A 15,773-nucleotide genomic window follows, 5' to 3' on the forward strand; every position below is an offset into this window, starting at 1 on the left:
TTTAAGGACACACAGTGGCAAAGTGGCAAAGTTTGCAGCCTGGCTGAGAGCCATGGGTGGACCTTGTCTTGTCTACCCATTTAGGGTCCCAGCCTGATAGCCTGTGCTTAGTCTTCGTTTTCTCTCCTCTCTCCTGTCCTTCTCCACTCTCCTCTCCTCTCTGCCCTCTCTCCTGTTTCACTCTGCTCTCCTGCTCCACTCGCCTCCACTGATCCTGCCTGTGTACTTGTCTAATAAGGTTACATTTGAGAATGAGTAACGTTAGATAATTCTCTCACATCACAAATAGTTGATCATGCAACCAGTAACAACATTAAAATACTGTAGTCCCTAGTAGCCACCACTAACGTTACATATTTTAGAACTAGAAGGCATTTCTTTCCCTTCAAAAATTCGGGGCATAGCTAAGAACCTTGAGCCCCTCTCTAGCGAAAGTAACGTTAGAGCGAGAGCACATTATCGACCACCTGAGGGGCGGGACGTGTATCGACCACCTGAACCGCTAGTGTATTAACTTTGTAATTTATTAGAGAACGGGACATCGTTACCTATTAAAATGTACGTCCTGTAAAAATTCACATAATAAACTGTCTAAATGTGAAAAACCAACTTCATACATATGCATTTAGTTATATTAATACAGCCTTATTTACTATATCAACTTTAAGACAAGCAACACGCTCGGAATTATCTCATCGCGACCCACTAAACCCATTGGCGCAGACGTTGCTTCATAATTTCAAACTGCTTTCCTAACGGCTATTTTGCTTCCTGCGACTTGGGTTACAAGCATAGACCTTATAAAAATGGTTACAACTGTGAATATGTACAGACTCCTGGACGTGCCGATAGCGACAACCCTTTCTCATATAAACCTCAAATACGCAAGACAGGACACTTACACTATGCTAGCAAATTGATGTTAAGTTTCCTTCATTTATGGGGCGGTCGATACAGGTCCCCTTAGCAACCAAAAGCTAGCGCTGGGCCACCTCTGACTTATTTGCCGGCACTGAAAAAAAATCTCTAAAGTACTGAAAAAATAATCACTGGAGGATAACAAGGACATTATTTCCTACATAACTAGGTACAAGTTGTTAGCGATATTTCGCCTATTTCATATATAGTTGCAAATCTGTTTACGTTACCTAGCTAACGTTAGCTGGAACATTATTTCACGATATATTATTAATATTAATAAGAATTAGTTGGCCATGAACATCAATAGAGAATACATTGCGAATGTTTATTTAAATCTATCTAATTTAACGTTAGCTAGTTAAATCTACCTTTTTTCTTCGGTAGCGTAATCCTATCCTCTGCCCCATAGACATATGCTTTGCCCTGTTTGTCACTCTGCCTGAGAATAAAATGCTGTACTCACGCTGTTGTTTATTTAGTTGTTATGACACACGTGATCCGGCCGACCAATGGTGTAACTTCATAACTCAGTCACTCAGTCACAGACATTCGCGTTTGTAGGGCTGGCCCCGCTGTTGCGGACCAGCCAAAAAACTCCAGCTTGGGGACCACCATTTCAGGCCACACCTTTTGCTGCTTCTTGGACTTATAAGTCTTAAACAGCTTTAAAGTTTATTTGAATACAAACCAACTTAATTTAATTAAATAATGCCATTAAATTGGCTGTGTGTTCAACTGAATCTTGATGTGTGTGATATCAGTTTAAATTTTTGCACACTAGCCACATACACTTATTGTTCGCATCTGTGTGTCATAGATTCAGAACTCCTGCAAGCTGCAGAGCAGCTGGTGTAGGCAGACTGCAATGGCAAACTGTGACAAAATGTACTCAGTGGTTGCCAGGTACAAACTACTTTAAGCAACTATGGGAGATTTGTTCTTATATTAGTTACAACCAATGGGGGGCCAGTTGATGTCACACATTTCAGTTATTCACCTTGACTTGGATTCATTATAGTTTCCATCAGTCACATGAATTTGATCACATTCAGCGATGACAATCAGGTTATTTTGCTTCAGAACAAGTGCAGGATTATATGCAATTAATGTAGGATGCTAGTGTGAATGATCTGTGAAGCAAAGCAAAACAGCTTGGTGCAGTGTCTTAGATGGCAGTCTTGCATTGTATTAGATTTATAATGTAGTTAATAATGTTTTAGCAACCATTCATAATGACACTCTATTATACAATGTTAGGTAACAGTGTTTTAGCAGAGGTGGTTAACTATGAGAAGTCTAAAAGGAAAGACTGATTGAGGGTCAGGAGCAAGATGTATCCATATGCAACTTATACCAGCATTTCAGTTTCATTCTTGACTAATTTTCCACAAGATCTGTTTATCACTGCATCATCCCCATTAATGAGAGAAACTGCAGATTAGCAGCGTTTATGTTGTAAAAAACATTATGACATATCTTGTGTGTACAAAACTGTTTGGTGTCTATTCCCCTGGTGCTTTTGACTAAATTCAGCCAAATTAAAATGGGAGTTTCAAATTAGAGTGCAAAAATGTACAATTATGGCAATTAAAGTGAATGGGTATCATTCTGATATGTCTGAGTATGTCACATGAAACAAAGGAGGAAGATCAACTGTAGTGGGATGAACATGTTTTTACACAGCAGTCAGTATGATGTGTCTTTGCTGTGCTGTTGGAACTTTTGAGTCTCTAAATTCAGGTCATCAGACCACATTATGTTCATCACTTTGTTGATGACTGTGGTGAAAAGTTAACAAGCTGTTCATAACATATTGAAAGCACATCAAAGAGCCCATAAATTAGTTTCTCACAGTAGTGCTAAAAAACATATCATTTTTCTCACTCATGAAAGTCATATGAATGATTAAATTAATCATATTTTATGATGCAGCATGTTTAGAGATTGATTCATTGATCAATTGATTTACTCCATTGGAAAGTATAGAAGAGGCTTTTTGGTGTCAGGAAGAATGAATCATTTTTGTGCTCATTAAAAAAAAGAAATCAGGATATTTTTTGCTCTCATCTCAATAGTTAATGAAGTAGAACTGCAAATGAGCGTGTGCAGCTACAACCACATCAAATCTGGGTTGATCTCTAGATGAGCTGACAGGCTTTTTCCGAGCACAGGAAGCTGAAAAATAGACTTTAGAAGACATGCAAGTAATACAAATAATTTTCTAATGGCACCATAAATCACAATTTCTTGAAGCTCATGGCATATAGTTTTTTGTTGAGACAGGGGTATTGGCTCAATTTTGTGATAATTTAGAGACTGTAGTTGTTGGGTGTTTAATGACTATCCTGTTAAGTGTCCATCTGTCCTTGTCAGTGAGCTTTGACTTGTTGCGGCTATTCCTTTTTTCTTAAGCAGTTTGTTCGTATTTGGGATATGTTGTCGTAATTTTCCACAATGTTCCCCTTGCCACATTAGGCACTGGCCATTCGGCCTGGGTGAAACTGTGTCCTTTTCATGTGGAGTTTCAGTTTTTTTTATCCATACCCTATATATATCAAAATATTTTGTCTGATTGCTTTGGTGCCATTTTCATTCGGGCAATTTACATCTGAAAGCAAATAAACGATAGACTTATTTGTGTTTCAATTGAACAATTCTAAATTAATACACCCTTTTTGCTGGCATGTGTGTGAGTATATTATTACACCTAATGGAAACCATTGGCATCATTTTTTGTCACACCACCTTTTTATTTTCCAGTGTATAAAGATTAGGGTGAGTGGAACTGGTGTGAACACTTGATTTTAGTTTAGTTTATAAATATTCTGCAAATGAACGGACCACAAACAAACAAAATAATGGAGAATGACAGAAAGCCACTATGATTTAGACCAAAACCAGGATAATACTGGCCATGATTCACAAACAATACAGATAGTAATTTTATACAGAATTAGCTATAAAAGATTACTTAATAGTGTAGTGGTGGCGAGCAAAACTAGCTATACAATAGTGATCAAAAATATACCACAAGCCTGGCTTTGGGACACATTGTGGCACACTGATGACATAATGGGTGTTAATTATAGTTCTGTTACAAAATGTGAGAATGTGGTATGAGGAATGAATCTTTATACAAATGTTATATATTTTTCAAAGATCTCAGAGAAGAGCATATTACCATTAAAATGAATCAAATCTTCTATTTTATACGAGAGTAAATATGTCAAAACATCCTATATGTTGAATGGATTTAAAATAGCCATTTGCTAATGATATTGTCAGATGCTTTGTGGTTCATCTGAATTCACAGTGCGGTTGTCATTTCTCTAGAGTTAAAAGAGGTGTGAACTACACATGCAGTGCAAGTGAACTGAACTGAATGCAGACTTTCACAAAGAAAGGATCATTCATGGAGGCAATCAAAATATCAACACGTCCTCAACTTCTTCATTCTCAACAAGGTCTAAAAGAAATGGATCTAATCTGAAACATCAGCATGACATTTTGAGTACTTCCTGCCAAGATTTGGGTCACAAAAAATAGCTTTTTTCAACTTGTTTGAAGTGGTGGGACCTTCCCTTGCAGAGACTGGAGAGGGAAATTGGGGCAGGTTTTAAATGCTACCTCCTTCAACACCGCAATCACATTATTGCTGGCTGATCTGAGAAGCACATGGGATAAAGAGAAAAGTAAGTCTCCTCTCTCATCCTCTCTCTTTGTCTGTCATAAAAGCTACACAGAGATTACATTACATTTATTTGGCAGATGCTTTTATCCAAAGCGACATACAAAAAGTAAATTTCATGGTCATGGACAACACAGGTTCAATAAGATACAATACTTATTTTGTACAGCTATTTCTAGCCAAGAACACAGTTTAGTTCACACAACAGTCTGAAGAGATGAGTCTTCAGACCACGGCGGAAGATGGGTAGTGAGGGAGAGGTTCGAAGAGGGACAGGGAGTTTGTTCCACCACTGGGGAGCTAGGGTGGAGAAGCTCTGTGATCCCTAGAGATTATTTATAACTGTTAAGCCAACTATTATGCTGTTCCATTTCTTCCCAGCAATTAGAATTTCACATAACCCCACATACAAAAAAAAAAACAATGTTGTATTTTTTGTGTGGGGTTATGTTAAATTCACTCAGTGTTACTTCACCAATGTTCAAAGTAAAAAGGTTATAGTGAAACCATTATAGGGGCTTTCCAAAGGAATATCCCATTCGTACCATTCAGTAATTCCCAGGCTGAATCATGTGGATGCATCCATTTATATTTTGTGACATCTTTGCAGTGTTGTACCATTAGAGAGCTTCAAAAATGGACATGGCTCTAAAGCTTAAGTGATTTACACCACTGTTTTAAAACTCTTTTGGAGTAAAGTGGCTGCTTTCCTGTAGGGAGTGTGCAGCTGTCCAGATGTGTTTCAGGCACATTCTATGAGAACATGACAAATGGACTGCAAGAAAAAAGCAAACTTCAGAGGACACCAGAACAGTAACATTCCTATTTGCAAAACTTACCGTCTGTACACTTTGGTTCAAATGTTTAAAGTACAGTGGGGGTGATGTGTAAGGGGAAACAGAGTATGGAAATTGTCTGCTGGACCCCTGAACCACTAGTTTCAGTAATAACAGTCATGTAAATTGTCTCTTTTTTACTTTAAATTTACATTTTAAAAGGTTTCACATTTCTCATTGTAAACTGGTGATTAAAACAAAAAGTGGGCTGAGTTAACTAGACCACTGTGACCGAGAAGGTGCCTGTTAATGTGGGACACTTAAGATTTTGCATTAGCAGAAAGACCACAAATGTAGGTCATTACATTTAAAAGTTCAAAAGAAGTTTCCACACTGAAAATGAATGAATAACAGGCAAAGAGCTTGATTTGTTTTTCTTGCACGAACATGAGTGCTTGGGCCAGTTTTTGTTGAAACATAGAAGTGTGAAGATGGACAAAGGAATACTTTCATTGCCAGCTGAGCACACAAGCAAATCTCCCTTCTTTTCTTTTTTTTTTTACTACATAAAACAAACAAAAATGATCCATAAGACAAAGAGGAACCATAATACCAAACAGACAGGATCTAGTAAGAGACAACCACAGACAGGGATTTAACTAATGCTATTAGATAAACTGAGATCTACTACTGACTATTTTTTTAAATTGTAGTCATAGATATTTTCTTGAATGGTTTGGTATGGTTGAGTGCGTTCAGAAGCTTTTGGGGGAAATAATTGTATTTGAGGTGAAATTGTGGAATTAGTGGGATTAGAGGAATTAGCTCAGTGGCACATGTAGAGAAACACTGAATGATGTCCAGATTTCATCAAATAGCTTTATTTGATTTTTGGAAAGGGTTGCTATTATTATTTTTTTCCATTGAGATGTGTTCAACAAATTTAACAATTGAGATGTATTGACTTTATCTTTGCTTTTCCAGTCAAAGAATATTTTACACATGCAGACCATGATTACCTCAAATTACTCTTATTGTCATCCTCATCATTGGTATCATCTTCATCATCACATCATTTCTGTTGGATCTTCAAGACCACTTCATGGTTCTGGTTTTAAATTCATGATATGATAGGTAATAAGATTGTGTTCTTTGCTTTGTTTGCAGTTTCCATTAAGATAACACCAGACGAGAGAGAGAGAGAGAGAGAGAGAGAGAGAGAGAGAGATACTTAAAAGTAAGAGAGTAAGAGATACTTAAAAGCTCTCCATTTGTATGGTTATTGAAAATTGCTTGCTTATAACCAAAAAAGAAAACCATATTTTTGTAGAATTATAAGATCACACATAAAGTTGATATTTAAATTATGTTTTTAGCCTGACCTTTATATACTGTCTTTATAAATACTTATTTTGTCTTGTGTCAACTTCAAGGAGCTTTCAAGTGAATGACATGGCTTTCTGCAGGAAAGTGTGGGATATATTGTTTGTTAACCTTCTCTGCTGGAAAATTGGATGTATGTACACATTTTTTATTTGTTTTTGTTATTCTCCTTCTTAATCTTGTGTTCAAGTAAGAACACAAATGACAATTAATTTGTAGAGTATTTACTTTGATTACGATCTTAATTATTGCATACACAATGAAACCTTATAAAATGTGCATTCTACGTGACATTTGAGAGTCATAATCTTCTTTCGTCATCTTAATGCAGCTGTAGTGTCGGAATGCTTTCAGTTTTGATCATGACCCTTATGCAGCGTCAAATATGGCGGCTCAACTAGTCCATTGTGTTTCTCCCTCCAGCTTCCATGCAAGTGATTTGTAGCGGAGTCCTTCAGGTGGAACCTGGTATTGTGGTGTACATGGGCTCTGAGCTGACTGTCCTCTGTCGCTCATATGTGGAGCGCTGCGGCAGGCACTTCTCCATTTATCTCAACCGCCAGCTCCAGGGCCCCCTAGAGGTGATCAACTGCACCACAGTGAGCCTGCGACTGGCTAACGTTGTGCCCAATGCTCAGCTGGTCTGCAGAGTGAGCCAGGACAAAATGCAGCAGACCGTGTGCGGAACGGTCCTCCAGCCTGGCTGTACGCCATCTATCATCATCAGTAATAACCGTTCACAACCTGTGTACTTGATTGCCAATTATGTGGTTATGATGAAAATAGCAAGAGATAAAGAATCTAATGAAATTAGTACCAAAAGGGTGCCATTATTGACTTGAATTGACAGTGTAGATAGCCTAATTGAACAAGTCACTGATGGTAATAGTACTTGAATAGTAGCTAAAATGAAGCATATATTTACTTGTGGAGTTGGAAAATGTTGGGATTCAGTTTATGTTATTTTTTCATTCTGATCTATGTTGATGTGACTAATGTAATGTTTGGCATGGTGTACAGCCCATGAGAGCAGGAAATGTAAGCAGCCTGTCTCTACAGTTCCTCCAGAGAAGCCTACTGGACTGAGATGTTTTGCACAGAAGGATTCAGAAAATGCCAGCTGCACTTGGAACAAAGGAAGGGAAACCCACCTCCTCACCAAAAATGTTGCTACATTTAAATTGTGAGCATGTCTGTATTTCTGCCTTTAGGTCTGCTGAAGTTTTCCCTCCCTTTTTCTCTCTACTGGTCTTTGGTTACAACATGCCAATGTTCTGCTGTTTTACCAACAGCAAAAATGGGACCCAAGCTTTCCATCAACAGAGCTACAACAAGAGCTCTGTCTGTGTGCCACGGTCCTTGTTTGATGGGGATTTGGAGTTCAGTGTGAGAGCTCAGAATGACCTGGGAGAGGCAGTGTCTGATGTGATCTCACTGTCAGTCAGAGACATAAGTAAGTTCACACAGCATGAATGTCTGTTTTCAGCACTGCATCTGTATCAAAAATAAAGTGCAAAAGCTCTTTATTTGTCTCTGCAGTTATCCCCAGCACCCCTAAAATCATTATGGTGGAGTTTGGGAATAATTCCCTGACGGCCACATTACACTGGAACATTTCGGAATCATCGGGGCTATGGAGAGCCAGAGTCAGAATCGGAGATACCAGAAGACACACAGAATTCTGGGTAAGTCTGATGAAAGCAATCTGCAACATTTATTTTTTTATCGGTCAAGATTTTTATGACCCATTTCTTTTTCATCTAAATTCCTACTGCATGGAAATTTATAATCCCTGGAAGAACACTTTAATAATACTGAGGCTCTCTGTAGCATCCCTCGATAAAGCACTAGCGCTGGGTGCACTGATGAAAAAACGGTCCAAAATCAAGTCCTGACCCTGCTCACTTTGGCTATGGCCAGTAGCCCCACAGGCGAGAACATGCTTTGCTATAGCATTGCTTGGCACCTGCAGTGCAGTATACCTGCACCAGATTTACAAGTGGAGCAGTCCTCCAGCACACAAATCATTGCAGCTCAGCTGGTGGATTGACGCACACAGCCTATAGTCTATGAGCCGGTGTCTATATCAGATTGATGAGATTATTGTGTTTTCAGGGTCCTAGACAGGGTCCGGTGCAGCTGGAAGGCCTCAGACCCCTGTCCTGGTATGAATTCCAGATTCAAGCCTGCTCCATAGAAAAGAAGCCCAAGTGCAGCCAGTGGAGCTCCCCTGTACAGTACACAAGCCCAGGAACAGGTAGGGAATAATAGCGCTGTCTGCTAATTATGTTTCCGTGCCACCTATTTAGTGCAATTCATAAGACTTAGTTTATTGAATTATCACAACGTGACAAACATTCAATATGTCATATTTCTCCCTTTTAATTTATAGAAGCAACACCTTGTGATTATTTATAGTCACATTTTGTCCATTTCCCTTTTCCAGCACCTACTAAAAAATTAGATGTCTGGCGAATACTCAGAAGTTTTCAAGAGAATGGAACACGAAGTGTGACAGTTCTGTGGAAGGTATACCTAAGTACCCAACCATTGGCCAACCATTTACACTGGACTGCTCTAGAGGACAAAGCCATAATAATACTGTGAACAATACTGAATGCTGTCCTACCAATAATTCATTTCACTGTGTTAAAGGCATAACTTGTTCTGTCACTTAACTGCCACTGTTTTTTCTAACTCACAGAAGACGAAGTGGAAAGGGAGATTAGAGCGCTCTCTAGTGGATAAAAAAATAAAAACTGCTATATGCGTACAACCCATGCAGATTTTAAAAAATATTTGCATAAAATGCCATGGCAGTACTATTAATGTTTGAAATATGATACAATTTAAAATCCCAATACTGTTGATACTTCCATAATATAAAATCTGAGGTGAAAAATGGTAATTCATTGACATGTCTGTGTAGCTCAATTTGAGAAATCCAAAAGAAATCAGTCAACTAACTTTTTATCTTTTGTTGTATAGCCTCTCAGGCCCGAGGACTGCGGAGATGTGATGGTGGGTCACGAGCTCGTTTACCAGGAGCGAGGGCGGAGGCAGGTGATCACCTGCCCTGCCAATGTCACAGAGAAAACGTTCCGCGTGTCACCTGACGTGAGCAGAATCTTTGTCTACGCTGTCACATCCACAGGGAAGTCCCCACCTGCTGCTCTGCACATCTCAGAAGCAGGTGAGGGTTTCATTGCTGGTCTGTGGGAAAAAGTGCTACCCTCCGCTTAGTTCTGTGGTATCCGCATTAGTCACTTGCGCTGTGAGCCCTGCAACGGCTGCAGAAACAGTCTAGCTCGCTCGCCTAGCCCTACGGGAGAAGGACATATAATAATACTTTGTTTCTTTTTCTATTATGTAATTGCAAATGCTCTTCTGTGAAGCACTTTGGGCTGTAAACCATTGCATGGAAAGTGCTACAATAATAGAGAAATAAAGAAATGGATAAATAATAACTGAAATAACTCAATGACGAGAGGCAATGCATATTAAATAGGAGAATGGTAAGATAAAAAAGCAACAACAAGAAAATCCATAATAAAAACAAATGTACTAATTAAAAGCCAACCTTAATAAGTGTTTTCAGCTGTGCTATAAATCTGTCAACTGACAGTAAAAATCTGATATATTGTGGTAGAATGTTCCACAGCTTTAGGGCATAAATGCAAAAGGCCTACTCTCCACTTTGTTTATGCTTCAGTGTCTAGGAGGGCAAATCCCAGTCCTGGCTCCCAAAAGTTCTGTGTTTGCCAGCATTCCTATAATGGAATGTCAGGATCTGACATTGTGTGACACAATGCACTATATCTATAAATAATCAAATGACAACTTAATGAACTAGTTTGGTGGGAAGGACAGAACAATGATTTGACAAGACCTGTGATTTGTGGTTTTAATATGTACCTTGGTTCACCCGGGTGAAGGTCTCACCATGCCTCATGTGAGAGATGTGGCTCCTGCACATAAAGGCAGTGTTCTCCTGACCTGGGATGCGTTTACGAGCCATGAGAATGTGTCAGCACTCGGCTATGTTGTTCAGTGGCAGAGCCACTCTCAAGATATGCAATGGAAGAGTCTAGCTGCTGCAGATAGCTCTACCCTCATTGAAGGTAGGGACTCCTATGATTGATGTTCAATTCTAAAACAATTATGATATGATCTGAACTCTAAAATATGATTTCTTTTTAAAATGAAGATGATTCAGAAACAGTCATTTTTCATAATCCATAATCCGTGTAGCCTGTGTAGCTGCAGAAAAACATTTAGACATGTTATACATACACATACATTGATTAAACAGACACACTTACTGTCTGACTTAAAATTGTGATGAAGATTAACAATTGAATAAATAAAATGATTAACTGAAAATTTCAGGTTTGGAACCAGGAGTAAGATTCAACATATCCTTGTTTGCAATAACATCAGTGGGCATATCTGATCCTGCCTTTCGCCAAGCCTATTCTGAAGAAGAGAGTAAGTTTAATGTTTATTTGTTACATTGTTTTATAGTGGTGACTGAATCTGTATAAGTGCCCTTCATTTATGAGGGGGGGCGAGGGGAAGGGGGGGGGGGGGGATTGGCAGAACAATGGCACAAAAAAGGCTGTTCCTATTAAATCTCTATAATCATTATGTGTTTATTGTTATCTGTTTCAGAACCACTCTCTGGGCCAAAAGTTTCATTGCTGAATTTCGAAGGAACCCATATACTAATTCAGTGGGAGGATCTTAGCCTGGAACAGAAGAGAGGTTTCATCACTAACTATACTGTCTATGTGAGGAAACGCAACAATGGACAACAATGTGAGAAAATGTCTGCCTGTGTGTGTGTGTCTGCGTGTGTGTGTGTGTGTGCGTGTGCGCACATATGCCTGGGTGCGTGTGTATGTGCGTGTGTGTATTTACTCATGCTTTAGTCTCTGAATCCTTCAGCCTGCTACCTGTGCTTTATTACACATACAAAGCCACAGACCAACAACAGGGGTTTTCTCCGCTTACTGAAAACTTTCTGTCATTTCCAGTAACTCAGTTCTCCGAGTCATCAGGGTGAAAATTATAAGAATCCTGCCACTAGATGGCTCTTATTCAGCATGGTTGTACTCACCACAGTGCCCACCAGCGTATGTAAAACTAGAACTTAGTATATGGTAACAAAACAACATCCTTGTGACACTAGTCCCACATTTTTTAATGCTTGTTTGAAAATTTGAATTCTATGGCCGGAAAGCATTACATATTGCCATTTTATCTTACCTAAAGTTTGTATGAGGAATTAACAGCCAATAATACATTTGGTGGATCGTTTTAAAGGTCTCTTCCACAATACATACATCCATACAGGGCTCTGCATGCTAAAATTTTCTTGGGGAGTGAAAAACGTATATGTATCACATTTTTGTTCATTTTCAAAGTGTACATTGTTTGAATAAAACCATGCAGCAGAAACTTGAAACAGCAGGGGCTGTTCAACTTCAGTTGTGCACTAGGCTGTGGCAAGTGAGATGAGCTAAAATTAATCATCTGATGTGAGAACAACAGGAAGGAGAGTCAAAAGCGGAAGATGTGTGGCTACATGTGCTCTCATGAAACTGAAAACAGCTGCATGCTTTTAACATACCTCCTGTTCATGGTTGCTTTACCGTATGAACAACAATATGCTCATGCATGAAGATAGCATGGCTAGAACTTTCCACCTATCCAACCTTGATTACATTTGTTTAAAATACATTCAGATGTTATTTAACACATTTATGTGTATTTATTGTTCTTATATCTACTCATTTTAAATGTTTTTAAATACCACAGGTATTTATAGGTAAAGCAAACAAAATCACACTGGAGAAAGCACCTTTAATTTTGCCTATAACATACTAGCAAAATGTAGATTAGAACAGTAATTTAAAAACACGAATGGTTTTTGATACTTTATTGTTGGGTCTTCACAGTGACCCTGGGAGGCTCTATGTCCAGACAAATGTGGCTAAACCACCTGGACACGCCCTTTGACCTTCATATCTCTGCCTCCAACTCTGCTGGGGAGGGTCCTCTGGGGGAGGGGGTCTTCTGCCAGCTCCAACGCTCTCCAAAAGGTCAGCAGCATCTTTCAGCTACTACTGGTCACCCAGTGCTTGAAGTATAATTTTACATTTTAAAAAATTTCATTTATATGTTTACATAAATTTTTCTTTTTTTGGGGGGTGGTCAAATCACAAGGGCTTCTTGTTTTGAGAGGGGGAGGGGTGGGCGAATCAGCTCAGGCTTCATGCATAATGACCCCAGTTCAGGTTTCCTTTATGTCTTCTTCTAACCCTTGAGTTATAAATGTTACACCAACGTTTAGGCCAACGCTACATTTTTCATAAGACCACAGGAGCAACAAACTTGCTGCTCAATGAAATGTTATATATACACTAAATCACTCCTTCATCAGTGCAGTGTCAGAAACAATGTATGTAGCCTACCTAAAATATCAGTCAATCATACTGACTAGCATTAAAGCACTATCTTCTGAGATTGTGTAAAACGTGTTTCAGAGCTATTTTCTAATGCATACATGAAATTTGTGTTATTTATACATTGTTAGTTTTCTGTAATGGTGTTTCTTTGGAACTACACTCCTCCAGATTGGTCAGATGTTGGGCTTGGCCTTATGATTGCTGTCCCTCTGGTGATTCTTGCCAACTTGATGTGCTGGAATTGTGTTCGGAGAAGGTAACAAATGAAAACAGTGTTTCTGAATCAAACTACATACCTTGTGATTTCTCTCTGCACTGTGATCTTATCGACACTAAAATGCTTAGCGGTAATGCAGTCTTCGGGTTTATTCAATGTTATTTTTGGCTCACCCCCGCATATGCATTATCACAGTCAACAACTATAGATTAAAATTGAATCCATTTGGTATTGTTGCTGTAACTTTATTGACCTGTGTTTTCTGTCTGTCTTTAATGCACCATTTTCACTACTCTATTTAACCACTCTGATGCTGTAAACTGTCTGTTTTCAGTATTACGAGGACATGCACAATGGTTGGACCCCAGTGGTTGTTTGAGAACTTCCCCAAAGTTGAAAACAGCACAGCCACCAAGCTACTGCAGGTCAATAACCCTTTTCAAGTGATAAAGAGTTCCAGATTTGATGTACATTTCCAAATGCCACTGCAGAACATATTAAAATGTATGTTCCATTTACTGCTCAATTATTTGGAACACTTGAGTATTCAGTCAAACATTAAAGAGTTATCTGAACCAGGTTTTACTTCAAAATCACACTGCTTTCACTCTTGCAACAAACCATGACATTGTGTTTCTTACCTCAGGAGAAGGGAAGAAGTGACTCGGAGTCTTCCTGGAGGTCCATGTATGTTGATCCCCCCTTTACTCCAGTGGAGATCATCCCAGCAGAGAGGACAGACTGGCACCCCCCTGCTGTGGGGCTCAAGAGTGCTGATGTGGGTATGGAAGGAGCGGTGTTACTAAGGAAACCAGAGACTGGTCCGCTCTTGGAAGAGGATCATGCATACAAGCCCCAGATCACCAGTGCAGCTCAAGAGGAGTTACCAGAGGAGGAGGATAATCCATGGGTGACTCCCTTGCACACAGAGGTGACTCTAATCCCGTGCCAGGAGGACACAGTGTGCAGTACGCATGTGTCCGAGTTTCTGAGAGACTGGCTCTCTGACATCACTCAGGACAGATCTGGGGCAGGCCTGAACACCACGGGAGGCATCCACTTCAAAGGCACACCCCTGATTGTTCACACCACTGGGTCCTGGCCGGAGGAAGGGCTGACAGAGCTGGGCGACTGCCCCGAGGACATCCACCTGGGGCAGACCTTACTGCCAGACCAACTGGTCAACTGCCTGAGAAGTCCTGCCATTGACTTGTCTCCCACCACCTTCCTCAGGGAATTACCCTGCATGCCACACAGTACCACTACTGAGGAATGTGTGTGAGTGAGTGTGTGTGTGTGTGTGTGTGTGTATATGTGCGTGTGTGTGTATATATGTGTATGTGCATGTGTGTGTATGTCTGTGTGTGTGTGTGTGTGTGTGTGTACGTGTGTGTGAGAGAGAGAGTGAGTGAATGAGATGGAAGGGGAATAATGACATAGACTGCAAGCTTGCCATGTATGAGCAAGAAAAACCGTTGGAAACAATGGTGAAACATGCCAGTGAAACACCAATACTTTTTGCCACTTTAAATGCATATTTTTGCAAATCAGCATTATCCATATTTCTAATGGGAAACAAGGATGAGTTCATTAATATTTAAAAAGGTTTTTGTTAAATATTTTAAGTGGAATATACTATTATGTGCTATTACTTTGTTAGTGGTATGTTTGTGTGTCACAAGCCCTTTGATTAATTCTTATATCGTTTTACACTTGTTTACAATCAGCAGGAATTAAAAAAAATAATTTTCAGCTGTTCAGAACTGCTCGTTAGGCTGTTGTCAACTAGTTTAGATCCATCTGTCCATCCTATTTATATACAGGGGGACTAAAAGTTGTGTCCTCAGACTTTTAGTCCCCACTGTTCATAGGTGGATTTCTTGTGACTGAGTTGAAATAAAGGATTTAACCCCTTAAGTCATGATGACCCATATTCGGGCTGGAGTGGGTTTATTTGCATTAATTCTGTTCTATTATGATTAAATTTTCTATCAATCTGGTCACACGATGCACCATTTGAAGGTGTTAAAACACATGGTTCTATATCTATAAACTACTTCTCTGTGCCAATGTTTCAGGGACAATAATGATCAATTATCAATAATTTCAATTTTGCCATTACATACACGCCTAAAGTATTGTGTACAAAATGAGTTATCACTGATTCTCTGGAACAAAATAAGCCCAACTGTAAGGTCCTCTAACAGGTGCTGGCCAAGCAATCCCTCAATATAGCTAATGGGACCTGCAATGACTCAACATGGACAATATAACTTCTACCCAGTACACTGCCAGCCAGTGGCAAGTCATTATAGTGA

The 15,773-nt window shown here is 39.4% G+C and overlaps 1 protein-coding gene across 4 annotated transcripts; it reads left to right on the forward strand.

Moving 5' to 3' along the window:
- Positions 1-4,332: 4,332 nt before the first annotated feature.
- On the forward strand, positions 4,333-15,388 carry il23r (interleukin 23 receptor). Of its 4 annotated transcripts, none has more exons than XM_064331991.1 (17): positions 4,333-5,422; positions 6,370-6,519; positions 6,819-6,901; positions 7,192-7,473; positions 7,828-7,951; positions 8,061-8,221; positions 8,308-8,453; positions 8,884-9,025; positions 9,215-9,297; positions 9,757-9,961; positions 10,704-10,889; positions 11,158-11,256; positions 11,440-11,586; positions 12,729-12,872; positions 13,407-13,494; positions 13,790-13,880; positions 14,102-15,388. In XM_064331991.1, exons 3-17 carry the CDS (start codon positions 6,838-6,840, stop codon positions 14,735-14,737), a joined length of 2,598 nt encoding a protein of 865 aa, XP_064188061.1. In that variant the 5' UTR covers positions 4,333-5,422; positions 6,370-6,519; positions 6,819-6,837; the 3' UTR covers positions 14,738-15,388. The 4 variants fall into 4 exon arrangements, with proteins under 4 accessions (XP_064188061.1, XP_064188059.1, XP_064188060.1 ...); XM_064331989.1 differs by having other exon boundaries at positions 4,333-4,613; positions 5,326-6,519; XM_064331990.1 differs by having other exon boundaries at positions 4,333-6,519.
- Positions 15,389-15,773: the final 385 nt, after the last annotated feature.

Source organism: Anguilla rostrata, chromosome 4 (genome assembly GCF_018555375.3).
Source record: "Anguilla rostrata isolate EN2019 chromosome 4, ASM1855537v3, whole genome shotgun sequence".
Classification (NCBI taxonomy): Eukaryota; Metazoa; Chordata; class Actinopteri; order Anguilliformes; family Anguillidae; genus Anguilla; species Anguilla rostrata.

Excerpts from the sequence above, each read along its gene's own strand:
- il23r (XM_064331990.1), top strand. The coding sequence starts at position 6,838 with ATGGCTTTCTGCAGGAAAGTGTGGGATATATTGTTTGTTAACCTTCTC. Across the intron at positions 7,474-7,827 it reads AACGGTCCTCCAGCCTGGCT|TTCCTCCAGAGAAGCCTACT; the intron begins GTACGCCATCTA and ends CTGTCTCTACAG. Across the intron at positions 9,026-9,214 it reads GTACACAAGCCCAGGAACAG|CACCTACTAAAAAATTAGAT; the intron begins GTAGGGAATAAT and ends TCCCTTTTCCAG.